Here is a 22,066-nt window from a genome sequence, read left to right on the forward strand (position 1 = left end):
ATTCAAATGCGAAGCGCCGAAAAGTAGGCCAACGTTTCATTTATTTTAATTTCCGAGGAAACTTTAAGTCCCACAACTTTTGTATGGTGTAAAAAGGAGGAGGAAAAAGCGGATTCCCACGAGATGGGACACGGTGAACCCACCGTATCAATTTCAAATCATCGGATGTGCGACACTCGCTCATTTTAATAGTGACCATAAATTGCCGCACTGCGGAAATATTTTTGGAAAATTGAAAGATATTTCATCGTTGGCGGCAAATGCAATTAATCAATTATGCATTTTGTTTAAGCATTTAATCGCATTTAATAGAATCTATCAAGTTATGCGCATAAATTAATTGATTTAATGTGCGGCAAGCGAATTAAATACCGCAAACACACACATGCATGTGTGTGGGTGTGCAGTTGTAAGTGTGTGAGTATGTGTACATGCGGCGGCTTTTTCATTCGTTTCGTCTGGCAGCAGTTAATCAAAGGTCCTTTTTGCCGTCGCCTCTTTGGGCGCCAGCAAGTGAGAGTGCCGCCATATTGGTTTTTCAGCTTTGACAAGCGGAAATGACAGTTGACGCCATTTTGCTGCAGCTGCCCATTCAACAGTTATTCACGATTATTTACGATTATTTGCAATGGCCACTTCCAATTGTCGGCCATCCATCCATCCATCCGAGTTGCCCGCGACAGAGATGAACGCGTGAGCGGGAAATGAAATAATATATATTACCAACAAAAAAAACACATCCCATCCTCATAGTAACTAATCAATTAGTCACATAATTACGGGCTAATTACATCCGAGAGCAGAACTTTGAAAATACGCGTCTGAAATCAAGTGCTTAGTGAGTTCGTGCCTAGTGATTCATGCGATAGCGGAAAGCTAACTCCATAAAGGCATTCAATTAATTAAAATTTCATATTTATGGCGCTGTCGCATGGCGTAAAAGGCGTGTGGCAATTTCGTTCATTTATCAGCGTGAGTGGCCAGCGAAGTCCCCATAGATCTGTCAATTTGCTGCCTCCTTGGATGCTCGGGGATCCCAAAAGGATCCCAAAGGATGTAGCCGCTTTGCCGCTTGATTGCATAATGTGCCCATTATAGATTTAACAGCAAATGAAACACAATTCTCCTCGGGGGCCGGCGGCAAAAAGCCCAGAAACGTAATTGCGCTGAACAATTTATGGTTGTGTTTATGCACACGGCCATCTGGCCTTTAAGACATTATTAATTGGGGCCCAAATGGGGGCAAATATGTGGCCGGGTGTAGGACCGCCTATGCGTATACGCATTCTTTCGCCACCCATGCAAAAAGTTTATTATGCATGACGTTAAGTCCTGCAGTTAAGTGCCTGTTATCGATATGTCGAACGGAGCATGAATGCGTAATGCCAAGCCGCAGGATATCCTTGCTCCCTTAAAGTCCTGGCCTGGTTAACAATGATGGCAGCCACCGCTTGCCAAACTAAATCGACTGAGTGACGTCGCAAAGTGTTGATAAATATGGAAGTTTTGACAGGCTGCTGGCAAGCATAATTGGCCTGCGGAGAGGATTGAAAACTTTGAGTTGATGGCAATAAATCAGTGCCGACTTTGGCTTAAATTGCGATACACTAACTGCTGCTGGGCAATTGCAATGAATTCATTTGAAATTTAATTTTAAGCAGGCAATTGCAAGTACCAGCCCAAAGTATGATCTGTAAGCCAATGCTTACAATATTCTTGAGCAGTAAACTTAATTTTTTTCTGGCGAAAATGCAAAAATAATAAGCACAGCAATGAGTTTTCCCTCGCCTTTCTTGGCTGCACTTAAGCCGCGCGGCTTTGCCTCGCAATTTTCGCAACTCAACTCGAGGGTCCTGGGAAAACAAACGTCGTCAGCTTTGCTGGCTTTTTGGGTTAATGCCACGCCCACGGCGACCTCTTGTTTTCAGCTTATGCAGCTGGATCCCCAATGATGCCGATGTGGATGCCACTGCAATGGTAGTGCATTGCAGCTAGTGCAAAGTGCAAAAAAACGCTGAGAGGCACAAAGTAAGTGAGTAAGTGAGCAAGTGCGCTGCGAAGTGTGGAAAACGAACTACCCTTTACGACTACAAAGTTGGAATTGTTTTTAAGTTTTTAAGCGAGCTCTACTAAAATGTATTAACTCGCCAATCCCACCAATCGCAATGTATGTATTTTGGATTTTTATCTATTTTTATTATAAGAGAAAGTCGAAGACGCCTCGCCTTAACTCCAAGTTTTTCCCACACAATAGGCATTATGAAGCCAATTGTTTATCACAAAGCATTTACGGTGAAATACATTATATGCCACTATCTTTCTTGTGTTCTTCCTCAATTATGGCGATTAGCTGAGCGGAATTTCCCACGGCTGCTCGGATATTCAGGTGCATCAGAGGAGTCCGTCTTGATTAGTCCTAGAATTACTGGGCAGCGGAGAAAATAAAACGACGAAAGGACTTGACTGAAGGAGAAGTGGGGAAAATGCGTCACTTTTAATTTGTTTGCCGTTCTGCTGGCAGCTCGGCCTTCTATTTTTCCCTATGTAGTATATCTGTGTATATAAATAGTAACAGGTATATACATATATATATGTATATATATTTGTGAATCGCTGCCGCTGTCTGTTGCAACAAACTTAAACTTGTCAAGCACTTTCGTCTTGTCGTCCTGAGTGTTGCAATTAGCAAATAAAATAAGTAGCGCTCGCTGCGTGGGCATTGCAACAATGTCGACAACAATGGCCGAGTTAATTGCAAACAAACACGACGCTGGCAACTCTGGCAACTCTGGCGGCGGTTCTGGGGTACAGTCACGCGCCATGCAAATTAGTTTCCATTCAACTTAACCTTGTTAGGAGCGACTGACAGGCTCCCACTCTCTCGACTTCGAGAATATGCATGAGGAAAGTGAAAAGCTGCACGACCGTTACTAGCATTAGCCACTCTTAGGAAAATTAAAGCTTTGCTAGCTACACAATATTTCAGTTCGTTTTAAGAGGCGCAGAATTTTAGAATATTTTTAAAAGCTACCGAATTTCTATGTGGCAAAATATTTAGCGAGCATGCAAAAACACTTGTGCAAATACCTAGGCAGCAATTTAAGATTTTCCATTTCCTCATTTTGATTTCCGTGGGCAAGGTGCAGCACCTGCTTGCACTGCCACTTACGCAGATTACCATCTGTTTTTATGGCCCCGCCCACTTCACGCCTTTACCTCGCCCTCGAGGCAATAATATGCAACAACTGCAACAGCAACAGCGACATATGCAACACATGCAACAACTCAGGCGAAGCTGAAGCAGCTGCGGAACAATTTTCGCTCCATTGCCGACAGTTAATCATATTGCTGGGCGCAACAGCCACGCCCCCTTTTTAAGCGAGAACGCCGTGGAGCATCCCATCTTAAGAGGACAGCCTCGGGTTGAGTAAAAACGAGAATACAGCTTCAACTTATATATTTGGCTACGCATAAATTTGTCATTAATAAAGTAAATAAGGAACAAGCATAGTATTGTGAGTAAAAAAACCTAAGTTATTACATTTTAAATAGACAGCTCGTCTTTTTTATGGTAAGTCACAAATGAAATCGCACATCCGGTTGGCGTTTTGACTTACGCAAATGTCCAAATGCAAACTAAGCCAATTGCGAAACGTTTAAGTTGAGCAAATAAACGCAATCAATTGACAAGCGACAACAAAGAGCATAACTTAATAATACCACCATGTATTTGTGCATACTCTGTTTGAATGGGCAACAACAGGCTGAGCAGCACTATGTGAGCACAATGATGAAATGCTGAAATGATACAATGCCAATTGGTTGCCATGCAAATGGGCGTTGAAAATGAAATCGCCTTAAAATCTATGGAAATGTGGTTAAGTGCTTAAGCGTCATGCACACACACGCACGCACGTGCACACTCAATCACACACACACACACACACACAAAGGGGCATTTAAACAAGCACACATACGCACAAAAGGGGGGCGGGGGAGGTTTGAAACAAAGCATGGCTTAAAGCAAACATGGCTCTAACCACGTGTCTGTGTGGCCGCGTATCCTTCTTTTTCCCTGTCTGTGTGGCTGTCTGCGCTGGTGTGCGTGTGTGTGTTTGTGCGTGTGTGCGACAACATGCGTAGATTTATTTCAGGACTATAGGCCAACAAAAAATGGCAACAAAATGCAAAAGGAAAAAAAAACACATTTTCCACAGTTGGCAACAGTTTCCGGGCAAATAAAGCGGACACATGGCAGACAAAGCCACACTCTGGAATTTATTTATTCAGCAACAGGGTGTACTCGCTAAATGGAAATTTAAATATAAATTCAGAAGTCTTTTAAACTCCATGTAATTATGAAAAGGAAATCATTTTGTAAGCTCAACGTATATATTATTTATTGGAAGAAAATACCATTTAGTATTAGAAAACACCATTTGCAGGGACTACAAATAGTTCGAAAATACCCTGCTTTTTTTGAAGTTATCCTGTATTTTATGTGTATGGCACACGCAAGGTAAACAAGTCGGTTTGCTTTTTTGGTCGGTGGAATGGGGGGTCATCATTTTTATGACCCATGTTGCATACATTTTAAGCAGCTTAAGTTTGAATTGCAGGCGACCGAAAGTGGGATTTCGGTGGCTGGGGCATTTGTCATTTGCTAATTGCTTGGATGACAAAACAAAATTGTTGCAAAGCAATTAGCAAGTGCACCGAACGGAATACAAAGTGAGAGGGAGGAAAATGGCTCAGAAAAGCGGCGAAAATCGATAACGATAAATGACATCGATGCGACCGAGTTTCCGGTGTCGTCGTCCCATTCGAATATTTCAGATATTTCAAATATTTCAATCAACTGGCCAAACATAGTTGGCCCCCCGTCCCCCGCCCCGCCCACTTCTGCACTTTTCCAACGAGCGTGAAAATTGAGTGCCAACTCTGTGGGAAATGTGGGTGGCGAAAAAGGGCGGCGGTGGCGGCGTGTCGCCAAATTTGAGTACGGAAAACAGCTATTCGAGTGTCAAATCAAATGTCAATGGTGAATGGGCGGCGGATTGGGCGCGGTACGGAAGAATATGGAGGCTTTTGTGGGTAGTCGAGCTATTTTAATGACATCTTTCAAAGTGTTTGCCAGTGCAATTTGGCGACAAGGCCCCCGCCCAAAAGCCCAAAGCCCAAAGTTCCCCCCCACTTCCACTCCCACTCCGAATATATGCCTGTGGCACAACCACATCACTGCCGCCCCCGTAATCATCGCCATCGGGGCCGAATCGGGGCTTCATCCTCATTGGGTCCATAATTAACACCACTAGGAACTGCAATTTGGAGTGCATTGTTGTCGTTCCCCGAGTTTCGGTGAGCACGTCGATTCCCAATTCCCATAACATGGCTCAATCCGATTCCGGGATGACTGCGTGATCAGCCCAGAACCAACGAAAATGTACAGCCCACCGTTACTCGTAGAGTAAAAGGGTATACTAGATTCGTTGAAAAGTATGTAACAGGCAGAAGGAAGCGTTTCCGACCATATAAAGTATACACACATATATATTCTTGATCAGGACCAATAGCCAGGTGGATCTGGCCATGTCCGTATGGACGACTTGACCCCAGGAACCACAAAAGCTAGAATGTTGAGATTAAGCATGCAGCTTCCAGAGACATCGACGCAGCGCAAGTTTGTTGTCACGGTCACACCTTTGAAAAATGTTTTGACATTTCTTCATTTTTTTTTAGATATTTTGTAAATTTCCACTAGCTGAGTCACGGGTATCTGATAGTCGGGGAACTCGACTATAACATTCTGCCTTGTTTGTGTTGGTTTTTAAGTTGCAACTTCACTTAAGTTGATGTTTAGACGCACAGATAAGCAACAGGCTGTATTTTGCAGCTGACAACCTGACCGAACGATCCTAATCACTTTTAGGTAATTTTTTGCCAAGTTCTCGCATTTTTTATAAGGGGCTAGGTTATCTACTTATAAAATTCAATTTGTTCGGTTCATCGAAGTTCGCACAGCTGAAGAAGCGAGTTGTATGTGTAAAAATGACGTATTCACGAAGAGAGATAAAAAGGAATTTCGTTTAATCAATTTGACGTTGTCAAATTTAAATGTACAATTTAATTTCCGTCCCCCCGTGTCCCGACACGGACCTTTGACCCCCGAAAAGACACATTGGGCGCAATTAAATACTTTGCTTCCACAGACAACGGCAGAAGGCAGCCGCCAGCACATATGCACATATGTACATATGTAGGGTAGCAGGTGTGGGTGGGCGTGATGGTTCGGTGGCGCGCGGGGGATTGGTTTGGCAAATTGATTGGTTTTCGGGGCTGTCACAGATGGACGTCTGGCAGTCAATTAGTTATGGGCAATTAAATGAATCAAAGGGGAATTTGCAACCGCAACTTTTTTTTGTTTGACTTCACTTATATGTATTTAGTCGTAAAATATCCTTGACATAATTATAAAATTGGGCATGGTGCTGTTTGACTTCATTTTTAATTCCAAAATACTAAAACTGTTAGGATTACAGTTAATAAAATAAACAAACATAAAACAATAAAACGCTATAAACTACAATTCGCGGACAACACTAGACGAACACGAGTTTTAAATCAAGCTGATTATTCCGTGACTCAATGTACAACAAATCGATCGTTGTAGAATTAAAAATTGTTTTGGTATCCAACTTCAAAAACTGTCGACTAAAACTTTCAGTTAAAATAAGTTAAGTAATGGTAAAAAAAAAATAGATAGCTACTTGCTAATGCTAGACTGAGTTATTGATGTCGCTTTCGATGGCCACTCGAATTTTGTGGGTGCCTTGCTCAAATCCCTAGACCTTGCGATGCTCCTGGGCGTATTGTAGAGCTCCGGCGAGAATGCTCCTCTCCAAACGGCGATACAGGAGCAGCATGAGCTCGATCTCCTGGCCAGACTTGGCCCCATCCTTGAGTTCCAGCTCAGAGAGCTCCTTCAACTCGTCGGCCTCCCGCATCTCCTTATCAAAGACGGCCAGTAGCAGCTTCAACCTGTCCTCCAGGAACTGCCAGGTTCGTGTCTCATGATCCGTCTCCAGGGCGCAGTCGATGTGCAGCAGGTCGCCGGCCCGCTCCAAGTCGCTGCACCAGTGATCCAGCTGCTCGGCGCTCATCTTGAACACCCGGACGAATGCCAGCAGCTCCTTGGAGATGAACTCCGGTGCGGGCAGTACACGCAGCTCCGCGTTGTGCCGGATGTTCAGCTTGTCCAGAATGCTTGCCCTCTTCGCAGCCAGGGCGTCCGTGGGACTCAGGCCCACACGAATATTAACATAGTCCTTGAGGTTGTTAACGTCTACGAAACTATAAATTTGATGATGAATATAACCATATAATATTGCCTATCTCAAAGATGCTTACCCATTGTGCACCAGAAGATCGGTATTCGACCGATCGCCGTAGTAGATGAAGAACTGCTCTCCAGCCTCAACAGCTTCCTGAGCGGTACACTCCAGTTGCCTGGACACGGCGGCATAGAAGGAGGTAATCTTGCCCGGCTTATGGTTCGCCATATCCCAGTACGGAATCAAAGCCGATATGAATTTAGGGCTGTCCTGTGATTCTTGTTTTTCGCTGGGCACCAAATTCTGTCGGGTCATCACCGTGGAAACGGCCCATCTGCAAGATACAATTAAAGACGTTATGAAAAAACAAACTGGTAATGCTCTTAAATAATATTATGATGAATATTCTAAGCTAAAGAGCAGAGTACCATTTCGTCGACTTGGTTTCTAGAATTTCTTTTTGCCTGTGTTTTGGCTATTTTCGGCTTCTTTTTTCGCTTTGCAGCGGTTTCTGCTGGTTCGGCCACAAAGAAAAGTTTTTCATTTAATTGTGCATAAATTTTTCAATTTAATTATGAAAAGCAGCAACTTGTTTGAAGTGGTTTGGGGTGGCAGTCGCCACTCACTTTGTTAGAAATCACCATGGACAAGAGCTAGAAGAGCCATTGCAGTAAGTTTTTCGCCTTTTTCCCCTCTCTTGGCCATATTTATTTCTGGGCAGCAGCGAAAAGAAGCAGAGAAGCTGTAAACTTTTTCTCGAATCCTTTGTATTGGCTGTTATGTCTTGCCAGCCAGCTTTCACAGAAGCGGCAGAGTATTTTTATTAAAAGTAATAACTTATCAGGTGGCAGAGCTGCCAGTGTTGGAAAGGTCCGAGCGAGTGCGTCCCTTTGTGGCGACTGTACCTAGGAAAAAGTTAATCAGGATTCAAGAGTCTGCTGCCTTACTACTTTCATGCTTCCCTACTGCAGTTAATCGGCTAACTGGACTTAAATGCGCCGTTAAGTTGTTTAGTACAGCAAATTTTCCTTTGTCAACAAAGGCAATTTCAGGCGATGGTTGCACCGGAGTTTTCTATTTTTTATCTCTCAGAGGTTTATGACTTTGCGTGAGAAATAAACACTTGACTGTGTCCAAGTAAAGACGAGAGAAGTACAATTTATGTTGCGAGCTAGTTATGACTGATAATTTCGTAAGTATATTCTTTATAGGGAAAACGATGCCTTTTGTTAACGTATCCCTGACATTTATCGATGAAAATCGACTGGGTTTATGGTCTCGCAAGAACGGCATCGTTTTTTTCCCTCATTGACAGAGTTGTCTGGAGGTAACAACCAAGAATGAATGATGCCAGCTGCGCTTCTCACCTGTCATTTACAAAGGGAAGTGAGTCAGCCATCCAGTCAGGCATCCTGCCATCCGGATTTAATAAACTCTACAAGCTGACATTTTCAAGTGACTCGAATTGTCGACGTCTTTTGTGGTCTTCTTGCCTTTAAACTTTGGCCTGCCATTACGTCTCAAAATAAATAATTAAATAAAATGTGTCAAAAACACGCCTTTGAATGCTGCTTTCCAAGTGTAAATGCAAAATGCAAATAGCAACTTGCTTGCAACAGACAGGAAGCTTATTTATATCCTGTAATTGGGATTGCTGTGAAACTCATCTCCTAATTCCCTCGATTCCAATACCAAATGTCCTCCACATCCACCTATCTGCTGGCAACAAAAAATGTTGATTTATGATTCTGGCAAACGGTTTTGCCTGGCTTTGCCATATTGGTTCACCGGACAAGTTGAGACTCTTACGATACAAACCAATTGGCGACGTGAGGTCTCCTTATTTCCCAGCCTTCGTCCGTCTTCATTATGCATGCATACTCCAGCAGTTCCCCTCCCACCCCTTTTTGGCTGTGTCCTTTTCACGGGAAAATGCCAGAAACTTAGACCAAATTGAAAATGGAACAGGATGGAACAAAAAATGGCAAAGAAAGCTGACTCGAAAGAGATGTCACAGCAAATGACGTGGGAGAAATGCGTGTAATGGTCGGGGGCTGCAGTCTGGATTCCATACCATGGCTTTCGTGACGACTCGATTCGTTTTTCCGGATCTAATGCAACGATTGCGCCTGTTCTCCATTATTTGTGCATTGTTTGCATGTTTTCACCAGTAGGATTTCTTGTATTTCCTTTGGCATTGTAATGAGTTGTCCCCGCACAAGTTTTCTGTAAATTGTTTGCCTTCTGGCTTTGGGGTCAATTATTTCGGCATCTGTCTGGCCAATCGATGGGGTCGAAATGGTGAAACCGCAAAGGGAATGCCATAATGCATTAGTCTGATTAAATGACAAGGATGTCCATCGACTTTGCCGGCAGTTAATCAAAAGCAAACATACCAAGCGCACAAATACCTATATTATTCATGGCTGAATAATATATATGCATGCATGCATTCCGGCTGCTCATAATCAATCCCGCATCCGCTATGCATCTTTATCTGGCTTTGGTTGCCAGTCGAAAATTGAAAATTAATTACATAGGCACGAGCCATCTGCAGAGGCACGCCCCTTTTCGCCCATCTCCCGGGGGATAGAGGCTCCAGTTTTCAAGTTCTCAAGTTTCTCCAGTTTTCTAATTATGGACCAAGGTTTTTTGAATGAAAATATATGCTATTTAATTACATGCCACAATGCCTTATCGACGAATTTCCTGAATACAATTTCGGTAATCGAATTCCTTGCGTGCACGTCACGAAAATTACACACATCAAATTTGGGAAATGTATCTTATTTTCTAATGAAAATGGCAAAGGAGTGCAGCTGGATTTCCCCCATAAACAACGGACATTTGATTAAATGTCAATAATCCGAAATGAGCGTAGGTTTTCACAAGCATGTTCGGGAAACTGATTTTGGTGGGAAGTCAATGAAGAGCGATCCAAATATTTATACATTCCATCAATCAGATGACACGGGCTCGTCCATCAAACCTTCATTTATGTGGAATAACTTGAGCAGGTGGGTTTCTACACTTAGAGAACTGATGCGGGGACTTGCAGCCAGAATATTCTCAATAATTTCGTTAACAACGCTCTCACATTCACTTCGGAACAAATTGTTTGATAAATAAATACTCTTTATTTACAGCTGCTGCAAACAGGTGTCTCCTTGATTGTGGAGGATTCAAAGGGCTCGGGCGATGGCAGCGGAAGTGGAAGTGGAAGTGGAATTGCTACCTCATCCAGCCGTCGTCGCACCGCTCAGTTGGCAACTCGCAAGCGGAAACGACGCCCCCAACTTCCGCTGGCCACGATGGGTGCCACGGAGGAGGATTCTGGCCCAGACGCGACATCTGCCTACTGGCGCGGTCACGTGGAGGATGACGCAGATGCTCTGCGCAGAAGGAATCAACCCTTGGTGAGGGAACCCATGGCTGCCCTCGAAAGAGATCGCGAACGCGAGAAGCAGCGCAAGCGAGTGGAGCCCACGGATGCCAGTCCGCAGGGCAGTAATCCCAGCAAGGCCTATCGCCGTCCATATGGGCAGGCCAAAAAGGAACCCATGCTCGATGCTGGCGCCGCTGCGCCCACTAAGACATCCGTGGATTTGAAGAACATCCTGAAGAACTCCGGAGGCCTGAGTCTCAGTGAAATTCTGCAGCAGAAGAATCTGTCGCTGGACGATCTGCTCAAGGGCAAACAGAATGCTCTGTTGGCTCTGCAAACAACAGCCGTTGCCCCGCCAGCCTCCACGTATGCCTCTCCTGGCTCCCGAGCTGATCCCCCGAAGAAGTCGTCTAACCAACAGAATAAACAGGGTGTGAGGCGATTGCCTGCTGCGTATACCACCACTAGCACCACCACTGGTAACGATGAGGATGAAGCCGTGATAGCCAAAAACAAGGCCAAATTTCCCAACGCCCTGCAGCGCCTAAAGCTCTTTGGCAGCTCTTCGCGGGAGAGCAGCACCACAAGACGCACTTTGGGTGGCATCAATGGTCACAGCAGTACCACCATGGCCACCAGCACCAGCGCAAGTGCAAGCACCACTAGCACCACCACCCGGGTGCCACTCTACAAGAAGCGGCAGCATCTGCGGTCCACTCTAAAGCCACCGGGACTCTTCAAGCCGATCACTGGCAGCACCACTAGCACCACCACAGCAACGGCAGTGACCACCACTCAGGAAATGGAGACCAGCACCGCTTACTCCACTAGCACCACGGTGTTCAATAACGTGGAGGAAGGCCGAGACGAGGATAGGGAAAACTCGGAGGAACGGGAACGGGAAGATGAGCAGGATCAGGAACCGAGTCAGGAGAACCAGGAGAGCCTTGAGGTAGTGGAGCCCGATTCCAGTGAAGCAGAGTCTGGAGAAGGCATTCCGCCCACCGAGACGCCAGAACCACCAGCTGCTCCCTCCATTGCACCCGGAAATCCCCGCTATCGTCTGCGAAACTCTAGCATCAAAGAGAATCAAAAGCGATTAAAGGACAACTTTATTGGAGGCAATAACGGAGACAGTAGTGAGGAGCTGGTGGATCTGGTTGAGGCTGGACCTAGTTCTACAACATCCACCACATCCTCCCAGAAGAACAGCGAAGAACTAAATTACGGCGAGGACGAGCTGGAGAACTTTTTCGACGAAGTGGAGAGTCACACGCACCACACTCGCGTGCCAGCACCAACAGCACTTGCACCTGCACCACCAGCCAGATCACCCACTCCTGCAGCAGCAGCACCACCTCCTCCTCCACCACCTCCCTCTCCCTCCTATGAACCACCACCACCGTCCTATGCACCACCACCCGCTTTAGCGGCGGCAAAGCCACCGCAGCTGAATGTCATAGACGACGTGGACGATCGCACCGATCTACTGGAACTCATTGAGGATCGGCGGTCGGGCAACCGACTGTTTAAGGTTCTGGAGCAGCGCAACATGACCCTGGAGGAGCTGATCGAGCACCGGAAACGCGGCTCCAGCCAACTGCATCTGTCCACCATTGTGAACGGCGGCGATGAGCACTCCCGTCTTTATCCCGGCCAGAAGGTCCTGCTGCAGGACAATATGGACATTGTTACGGCCTTCGAGAACTTTCCGCACTTCAATCTGATGGATCTGAAGAGCGTGAAGCCCGATGAGATCAAGACGGACTCGCAGGGTTCCAGCTACTTCACCTCCATCATCGACATCGAGCCGAACGACGAGGTCAAACCGATGGGAAGTCGAGGTATTACGGCTTTGAGGTTGCGCCAGCAACGCCAGCGATTGGTGGAGGCCAGGGGCGGGGCAGGAAGAGGGGCAGTAAGAGGGGTCGGGGGCAGTGGCAGTAGAAGTGAAAGGTCAGGCTGAGGTATTTTGCTCCTTCGCGGGCTTCCACATATAGCAACACCATCTAATAAGATCTTAAGGCCCTTTGAAAGCCCCATTGAAGTAGTTGGCTTAAGCCCCTCAAAACAATAAAGTATAACCAAATAGTTTCCGTAAGTTCAATTAGCAAATAGTATTACATTGTATGGAATAAATAATTGTCGGTTAACTTGATTTACATAGCCCTTAAGATCCCTGACTGCCAGCTGCCCTATGATTCTTTCCCTCTACCTTTTCAAAATGCCTACGATGACTACTCAACTTGCTCCGTTTCTCGCCCCGCTGCTCAGCCTTAATCTCGTTCAGCTTCCTGTCGCTCAAATGCTTTCCTTTCAGGTCCCGCCTACGCACAGACATCCTCCTCATCGGCGACCATTGGAGCGGGCACGGGAACCATTTCGATCAATTCACGGGGCGAGAAGTCGCTGGGATTCTTCCCGTCGTGGAAGACCCTGGCACTCGCCTCCTTGGCCACGGCCACCGAGGAGAGGAATCCCTATTTTCTACCTCCGCCCCGACTGCTGCTCGACGGAAGCTCCCAGGAGGCGGACTCCAACGCAGAGTCGGAGCCAAACAGCATTGACATCAATCTAAGCGTGAGTCCCTATGGCGGCAACTCCTCCTCGATGATGGACAACAGCCAGATGCCGCCGAATAACGATGTGATCGATGAGATCGAGAATGAGGTGGCGCGGGCACACGATCTCCTGGATCTGGAGCTCTCCGGTCCGGGATTCCATCGCAGTCCTGCTGCAGCGGCAGCCACATCCGCCGTATCGCAGCAGCACTTGAGCAGCTTGTACGCCAGCATGCCATCCGGGATCAAGTCCGCGATCGTGGCCAGCACGGCGATAGTGGTCACCGCCTTGGCCACCTTCCTGGTCATCTTCGTCGTCTGCCGATGGAAACAGCAGCGCAGGAGAAAGAGCAGCTACCTGCGCACCTACAACGCGATGAAGAGCAAGCTGCCGCAGATGGTGCAGCCTTCGCGTCGTCCCTCGATGCGCCAGCACATGGAAGAGCTGGTCATTGGATCCGGCTCAGGTTCAGGTTCAGGAGCTGGATCAGGATCGGGCTCAAGGACGGGCATAACCAGCATATCTACTTCGGTGGCCTGTTGCACGCCCGTCCATCAGTTGCAGCGCCAGAGTTCCCTGCTCTTTGCCCGCGATGGATCCGCCACCTTGAGCACCGCCACTTCGCTGACCACGAATAGCACCACGAACACCACCATTACAACGGGGGCGCAGCCACCTGCTCCTCCGGAGGCGATGAGTGGGCGTGGCCTGGCCATTTCGCTGAGAAGCGCCCAACAGAAGCTGAACACCATGGATCCCAGTTCGCCGGAGGTGCAGGAATATCTATTCGACACGCTGCGCAAATCCTTCGACAATTAGGCAATAGGCAGTAGGCTCCTCTAGTAACAATAACCGTTGTTTAGGCCAAGTTTTATATAAATGTACACTCAACACACACACTCACACGCACACAAAACATCCCCCCAACACACACAAACACACAATTAACGCGAAGGAGCAAAAGTTAGTCGATTAATTAGTTTAAGCAGGTAGGAGGTGGAATTTTTTTGAACTCGATTAGAGGAACATTCTGTGAGAGAAAGTAAAACTAACAAAAACAAACCTAGAAAACACATTTTAGACAGTGCGTGGCATGGCCATAAGGCGCTTTGTAAGGAAAGGTTTAAAACGATTGTGCAGACATACAGTTTTCAAAAGTTGTGTTCATTTTCCAAATATTTTAATATTTTAGAAATTTGTCTACGTGATTTTCATGCCAAACTTGAAACTAAACTGTATACTCCATTTTGTGTGAGTTATTTTTACATTATTTATTTTCTGCAACACATTCTTAGTTGTAGACCGCAAAACCTAACTCAATCCGCCCTACGTTTATGGCGCGCACTGTTGCTAGTCTCTAAGCTCGGCAAAACCATCATTTCCTACTATCTAGACCTAGTGTACGAGTATGAACCATCAACTAAAGCGACTCTATCAACTAAATCATAGCACACGGCATTCAAATGGGTTTCTTAAGCACAAGATGAGGACGAAAACTAACTTAAATACAGTGAGCAGAACAGGATCTTAGCCAAACAAAGTACAGTTGTGTTCAGACACTTTCCCGAAAAAAGCCCAAATCGAATGAATATTGAAATTCGAGAGAGCAAAATAAAACCATTTATGAGGACAATAAATATTAACGAGAAAATTACGAGAAAAACAAGAAAATTACGAGGAAAACTGTGTTCGATACGATTTAACCGAAGCAAACTTCTTTCTGGCACTGACTAAAATACCAAAAATTAAATTGAAATTAGAACAAGGCAAGGCATAAATGGGCGCTGTGTGGGCGTGGTCATTAGCACACAAATATCAACAACAAAAGCAAGAACAACACAAATAGTTTAAATGCTCAAAAAGTACTGCAAAAATCAATAAGGAAAATAGAAGAAACACCTGTATTTATTTCGTAGTGCAGGCACTTTATTTTTGATTTGATTTCTGATTTTTGTTACCAACCCCGCCCCTCTCACTAGGCAGTAGAACATCTGGCGACAGTATATATACATATATATATATATATTTATATATATAAATATAATTATACATTTAAGCACGCTCAAATATGTATGTAAATAAGTTTCAATTTGATTTTTTGAGAAATAAAATGTAGAACAAATTGTGGCAAAGATTTCAAGCATTTCGAAAGCACTTGACTGAGCGGCTCGTTTGGGGTTTCGGCCACAACCGAAGATTGGTGTCGAAATCGCGGCACTATAAATACAGAAGCGAGTGGAGAACCAGAACCAGAACCAGACCAATCCCAGTGCACCATGACCCACCCGTCCCAAGTGGAAGCGGATCGAGCCGTAAATAGATCTTCGGCAAAACAATGCGATCACAATGCCAGACGGGAAGGTCAACAATGGTCGGGCAATCTGGCCATATGCATCTACTTTCGCTCGAAAACAAACAGCACCAGCTGTAAGTGTACATGTAATTTATGGCCAATAGGACAACTGGCAGATTCAGCGGCTTCTCTGCCGAAGAAACAAGCCCAATCTAATCAAAAAACACACTCAAGAAAAGAATAACACACGGGCAGGATTTAAAAATGGAATTCCGGAAAGGTATAAATCTATTTCTATGCCAACTGAAGAGATCTTCAGGGAAGAAAACTTGGCCTTAAGCCATATTCACTGTACAGAATCATATTAATTGTTATTATAGCCTACTTTAAAAAGAGGGATGTTTTCTAAGCTCCCACTGCACTAATTATTCCAAGTTTTTGGGAACCGCTGCCTGTACCTCGATATTCCCTTAGGTATCTTAAGCTATTCTTATCCCATCCTAGAAACTCACCTGTAGAGCTTGTAGCAGAGTCCGTGCTGCGTGAAGAAGAGGCCTCTTTCGCCCGGATGGCTCCTATTCCCGTCGCTCGGCTCGGTCAGGGTGTGGGCGTACCTGTAGAGGAAGGCGTACTGCTTGGCGATGACGCGGCACTGACGCAGAGCCAGGGAGCAGGCGGCGGTGCCCCGGAGTCGCTCCATCTGCTTGATGGTGAAGTAGAGCACGGTGCTGTATTTCGCGGGCAGAATATCAATGTACGGTCGCCATTCGCTGAACTCGCCACGGATCTTCTCGATGACCAGATCGTAGACCCAGTGGGTGGCCTGCGGCATTTTGCCAAATAGACGGCAATCGGAGTTGTTTTCCTCGGAGAAGATGAGTTTGCGGGGCACGGTCAGCACCAGTTCTTCCTTGGCCAGCGGCCGAGTGGCCCGCAGACCCAGCTGGTAGCCCGGAAAGATAGCTATCTCCAGTCCCTCGCTGTGTACTCCGCCATCTTTGGCCCACGCACTGAAGGCCTCCACTTTGGCCAGACGGGACTGATCGTCGGGGGAATCGGTGATCTGCGGACACACAGCCTGGCTGAGTGGCTCTTCCAGAATCATAATTTGGTTGAGTAGCTGCTGGAGCTGCTCGTACTGCTTCCATTCCTCGTTGGGATTCGCCGGCTGCTTTTCAACTAAATCAAGTAATTCCTCAATTAGTTTGTTCAGTTGGCTCCTCTTTTTGGCGTTCAGGCTGGGCAACGAACTGGCCGCCTGCTGGTCCTGTAAATCTTCGCTGGCTGCTCCGGATGCGGATGCAGTTACTCCGTTTTGTTGTGGCGGCTGCTGCTGCAGCTGCTGTTTCGTCTTCTTGTTGCGCTTCGTGTTCTTGCCCATGGCGGTGCCGTTGGTGGGAGCGAGAGAGAAAGACAGAAAGAGAGGGAGACAGAAAGCTAAGCGGTACCGGCGGCCCAAAACAACAACAGCCAAATAAGGAAAATAAAGTCCAAAAAATCTGCACGCGGGCAATCAGCTGGCCGGCAGTGTGACCATTCGTCGGGCGCCACAAAAATACTCAGCCAGCTGGTCACACAGTCTACGAGCTTTGACGCTAAACAATACTTCATAGGGGTATTCCTAAGCTAATATTTTATTATAAAATTAATTAGTTACCCAATATTTTGGTATAGTAATTGATTTATAGTAAAAACAAGAGAGAATGCTATAGTCAAGTTCCACGCCTATCAGCTAGTGGAAGTGCTAACGAGACATTTTAACATTATCTGGAATGTAGGTAGAAATTGGGGGAAAAAAAATAATACAACGAAAAGAAATCTTAACAAATTGTTTTAAGCGTGGGCGTAACAGTTTTGGGCGGACGATCATGGGCAGATCAACTGGGCTATTTATTCTGATCAAGAACATATATACATATTCTGTCGGTAACCTGTTACATACTTTTCAACGGACCTAGTATACCCTTTTACTCTACGAGTAATGGGCATACAAATAATATACGGCATTTTTAAAGAGCGGGAAACTTAAATTGAGAATTACTCGAAAAGTCTCGGCTTCAGAGCTCTCTTTCCATGTTTTATAGTTTCTATTTTTAAACAATTTGATAATGGTCCATAGGAATATAATAGATTGAGGAACATTATGCCGAAAAAAACAAATCCACGAAATATAATGTTATTGTAAAAAATCGAAAATTTGTTTGTTGAGCTTTGTGGTTGCTGCACAACTAAAACAACAAGGAATATTTACGATTTCCCTATCTGTGTCAAAACAAAAAAACTGGCATATAGTAAGAGTATCTTCTCTTATCAGATCTTTACGCACTTTGCCCGATCTTGGATTAGGGTGGACCAACACAACTAAGTACTTTGGCTAATATCAGAAAACAAAATTCCGTGTATACACACAACTTAAGATCCGCAAGCGAAATATCATTAGTGCATCTCGCGAAAAAAGGATGCAGTTTGAGCAACTTTCATTATTTCACTGGTTTTCAATACGGAATCTGGTTCACCCTGAGCGCACACACTTTGAGAGTGGCTCAATTCTCAGTTCAGTGACTCCAGTGCAGCAACAACAGCGGGCAGAGCGCGAAGAGAGGCAGTGGTGGGACTCCAAAGGCGTAGACAGGATCGACCATGCAAAGGGGAATCCCTTCTGCAAAAGTATATGTTCATATATGTACATATGTATCCCCAGGTGAGCAATGAAAATGCATAAGTAATTGATTATACGCTGTATCCTGTATGTCTGTTCTTAAATGTATCAATAGTTTCCAGTTAACAATTGGAAATTCATCTGGACTTCATTTCGGACTACTAATAATACTATTCCCCTCGAATACCCGCCTTTGGCGACCTGGCTGCCATGTTTCAAACTGCAGAAACTTTTCTTGCAGCCACCAATTGCTCAGTGTAACCGAGTCGTTCGGCCGGAGAAGTTGAGAAATCCCGAAGAAAAGTACAACTCTGGGTTAAGCGAGATCCAGAACGAGATACATATATAGCGATCATGTCTGTGAATGCGGATCTGCAGAGAGAGCGGGCGGCGGCCACCTTGGACAGCGAGGACTTTGCCCGCTGGTGGGCGGGTGGCTCTTTGCTGCTGGAGGAGCGCCGCACCCTGGAAAGGCGTTTCTATGCTGATCCCGACTTCGCGGAGTCAGTGCATCCGAGCTGTCTGTCCTACAAGGAGCGCTACGAGCAGACCGTGGCCCGATCCACCCGCTTCCTGGCCAAGCTGCGCCAATGGCAGCGGGAGAGGCAGCCACAACTCCAGCTTAGTGTCAATATGCTGAGGGACTTTCGGATGCTACTCTCCGGATCCGTGGGCACGGCCCTCTTCCAGCAGAGCTTTCCCCTTCGGGTGCACTTCACCATGTTCATGACTACCTTATTGAGCCAGGGAACCGAGGAACAGCAGGCCCAGTGGCTCAATCGAGCCTGGCACATGGACGGCGTCCTAGGCACCTATGCCCAAACGGAACTGGGCCACGGCAGCTTTATCCGCGGCTTGGAAACCCGAGCGGACTACGATCCCCTTACGCAGGAATTCATCCTGAACACACCCACGCAAAGTTCATATAAGTGGTGGCCCGGCGGACTCGGTAATACCGCCAATGTGGCCATTGTGCTCGCCCAGCTGTATGTGAAGGGCAATCATTATGGTTTGCAATCATTTGTGGTGAGGATCAGGGACGAGAGAACACACGAACCGCTGACTGGAGTCGACGTGGGCGACATCGGTCCTCGTTTGGGGGGCAATGGCGTTAACAACGGCTTCCTGGGACTCCACGACGTGCGAATACCCCGCAATCAAATGCTGATGAAGAACGCCCAGGTCCTAACCGATGGCACCTTCGTCCAGGGCAGACCTCCGCTCCTGCTCTACGGCACAATGGTCTATGTGCGGGTCATTATCCTGAAGGATGTGCTCTTTGGACTGCTCCAGGGTGCCACCATAGCCACCAGGTGATTATATGGCTTCTGGGGATTATGATTATCATAGATGTTTTTAACCCCATAAACACATTCAGTGCGTCCAGGGTTCTTTAGATAACATTTTGTTTATCATTATGTTAACGTTGACACGCATACATTTGAGTGCTACAATGATCTATGCCTTTGATTTCCCCTCAGGTATTCCGTGGTGCGTCGCCAGAGCCGGATTAACAACGATGAGCCGGAGGTCTCCATTTTGGATCACATCACACAGCAGGCAAAGATTCTACCGCAAATCGCACGAGGGGTGTCCTATCGCCTGGTGTCCGATTGGCTGTGGCGCTTCTACGATGAGGTTATCCGCCAACTGGAGGATGAAAGCACGCCAGAACGCAACTCCCTGCCGGAGCTGCACGCCCTGAGCTGCTGCCTCAAGGCGGTGGCCACCGACGAGGCCAGCGAGGGCGTTGACCGGCTGCGAAAGAGTTGCGGGGGCCACGGATTCCTCTCCTCGGCGAATTTCGATAGCATCTATGGTCTGGCCACCGCCGCATACACCTACGAGGGGGAGTACACGGTACTCCTGCTGCAGGCAGCTCGTTACCTGGTCGGCCAGTATGTGGACAGCTTGAAGCGGAAGGTGATGCCCTCCAGTGTCTCATATTTGAGGGATACAGCCCGCTTGGCTTGGGGCAAGAATCTGACTGCGAATTGTGTCCGAGCCCTGCAAATTTCAGCCATGGAGCAAGTGCGTCAGGCCTGGCAGACCCAGAAAATGCATCAATCCAGCAAAGTGAGTGCCGAGATGGCCAGCAATCTGACTGGAAGGCAGCTCACCTCGGCAGCCATAGCCCATGCTCACGCATTCTTCACACGCAATGCGTTGGAGCAACTGGAAGCACTTCGACGGAAGGGCGATCTTAGCCCGAATATCTCCCTTGTCCTGGGCCAACTGGTGGAGCTCTTCGTCATCGATACATTCCTGCGCCAGTCGGGATGCGTGCTTCGGTGGAACAACGGCATCACTGGCACCCAACTGCGCTTCGTGGAGCGTCGCTTTGAGGAGCTGCTGGCCAAGCTGCGGCCCAATGCGGTGGCTCTGGTGGATGGATTCGATTTCCACGATCGTGTCCTGGGCTCCACGCTGGGCTGTCACGATGGCCGGGTGTACGAGCGACTAATGGAGGAGGCACGCAGGAATCCGGTCAACCAGGAGCCCGTCAACTCGTCCTTCCACAACCACTTGTTGCCCATGATGCGGGGAAAGCTGTGATCTCCTTGCTGGCGTTTTGTTTTCTATTTACCTAGATGGTTTTCATCGATGATTACGTTGAAGCTGAATTATACAATTAGTCGTAACTTTTTATTTGAACAAAGAAAAAATGATTTTTAAATTGTTTCATCTTTTTTCACTTACCATTTTCGAAACGAATAGCTTGCTCTTGTTGAAGTTGTCTTTTTTCGTTTTATTCGTAACGTTTTACACTTTACGCATATTGAATTAAGCTATTATATTAGTTTACGCTGATAAATAAAGGCTGGGATACACACACAAAAAAAAGGGGAAATTGATCTGAATGAAATCTAGAACATCTTCTTCCTGACCGCCGTATAGCGCTCCATGTAGACATCGTAGCCATCGAGATCGGTGAACTGCTTCGAGTTGAACAGATTGCCGTCGACGGCCAAGTTGCAGATCTTCGAGTCCTTGAGGATCCTGGGTGTGAAGGCCGCTGCCTGTAGGCAGTTCTCCTCGAGGCGCAGTGTCTTCAGCTTGGGACAAGCGGCCACGTCCTCCGCCAGCGAGGATATTTGGTTCTGATTGAGGTTCAGTTCGGTCACATACAGTCCGCCCACATCGGCGGGCACATCGGTGATCTTGTTCCTGGACAGATCCAGGACATCCAGCTGCTTCAGGCCGCACAGCATGGAGGGGAACTCCTTCAGCTGGTTGTTGCTCAGGTTCACGGTCTTCAGGTGAGTGCAGTTGGCTAGCGTTTTGGGCAGCCTTGTCAGCATATTGTCCATCAACAGCAGCACCTCCAGCTTGGCCAGTTCGCCCACCACCTCGTTCAGTTCCACCAATCGATTTCCGCTCAGATTCAGGTGCTTGAGTAGCGTCAGCTTGCCCAGTTCGTCGGGTACACGTTCGAAACGATTCTCGGAGAGATCCAGCGTTTTCAGGACGTTCGGGTAGGCCTTGAGCTGCGGTGGGAACTCCTGCAGCCGCTGCAAGGATATCTTCAGGATTCCCGTCTTCTGGGCCGTCTCCAAATGTTGTTTTATCTGTTTATTGCCCATTGTTCCAGCGGTCTCTCCAGGGAATTCAAGGTTTTTCGGCTGATTAATAGGTGGGGTGGGTCTGCTGATGATTAGTTTAGATCCCACACTCTTCCTTTTCGGCAACTGTGTTCTGCTATCCTCGTTGGGCTTGCGTTTTGCAGCTAACAAAACACTTCAACTAGCTAATTAAGTTTTTATTTATTTATTTCTCCTCTGAGAAATATACCAGATGCATACCAAAGTACAGAAAATGTGCCTAAAAAATACCAC

General features: G+C 46.7%; 4 protein-coding genes across 4 annotated transcripts in view; 2 read left to right on the forward strand and 2 right to left on the reverse strand.

Moving 5' to 3' along the window:
- LOC6551553 overlaps window positions 1-15,296 on the forward strand; it is a 54,362-nt gene extending 39,066 nt beyond the window's left edge. The window contains exons 3-4 of the mRNA XM_001978465.3: window positions 10,478-12,560; window positions 13,037-15,296. Of these exons, the coding sequence (XP_001978501.2) occupies window positions 10,478-12,560; window positions 13,037-14,097 (3,144 nt within the window). The 3' untranslated portion in view covers window positions 14,098-15,296. The remainder of the gene's footprint in view (window positions 1-10,477; window positions 12,561-13,036) is intronic.
- Window positions 6,487-17,158, reverse strand: LOC6551552 (histone-lysine N-methyltransferase setd3). The gene is made up of 3 exons (XM_001978464.3): window positions 16,084-17,158; window positions 7,408-7,665; window positions 6,487-7,350 (listed from the first exon to the last, which is right to left on the reverse strand). The coding sequence occupies exons 1-3, from the start codon at window positions 16,950-16,952 to the stop codon at window positions 6,843-6,845; spliced, it is 1,635 nt and encodes a 544-aa protein (XP_001978500.1). The 5' UTR covers window positions 16,953-17,158; the 3' UTR covers window positions 6,487-6,842.
- A 1,301-nt stretch (window positions 17,159-18,459) lies between these two features.
- Window positions 18,460-20,910, forward strand: LOC6551554 (probable peroxisomal acyl-coenzyme A oxidase 1). Its single transcript, XM_001978466.3, has 2 exons — window positions 18,460-19,543; window positions 19,712-20,910. Exons 1-2 carry the CDS (start codon window positions 18,585-18,587, stop codon window positions 20,784-20,786), a joined length of 2,034 nt encoding a protein of 677 aa, XP_001978502.1. The 5' UTR covers window positions 18,460-18,584; the 3' UTR covers window positions 20,787-20,910.
- A 42-nt stretch (window positions 20,911-20,952) lies between these two features.
- Window positions 20,953-22,063, reverse strand: LOC6551555 (leucine-rich repeat-containing protein 57). The gene has a single exon (XM_001978467.3). The coding sequence runs from the start codon at window positions 21,812-21,814 to the stop codon at window positions 21,098-21,100; it is 717 nt and encodes a 238-aa protein (XP_001978503.1). The 5' UTR covers window positions 21,815-22,063; the 3' UTR covers window positions 20,953-21,097.
- Window positions 22,064-22,066: the final 3 nt, after the last annotated feature.

This window comes from Drosophila erecta, unplaced genomic scaffold (genome assembly GCF_003286155.1).
Source record: "Drosophila erecta strain 14021-0224.00,06,07 unplaced genomic scaffold, DereRS2 tig00000126-arrow-pilon, whole genome shotgun sequence".
Lineage (NCBI taxonomy): Eukaryota > Metazoa > Arthropoda > Insecta > Diptera > Drosophilidae > Drosophila > Drosophila erecta.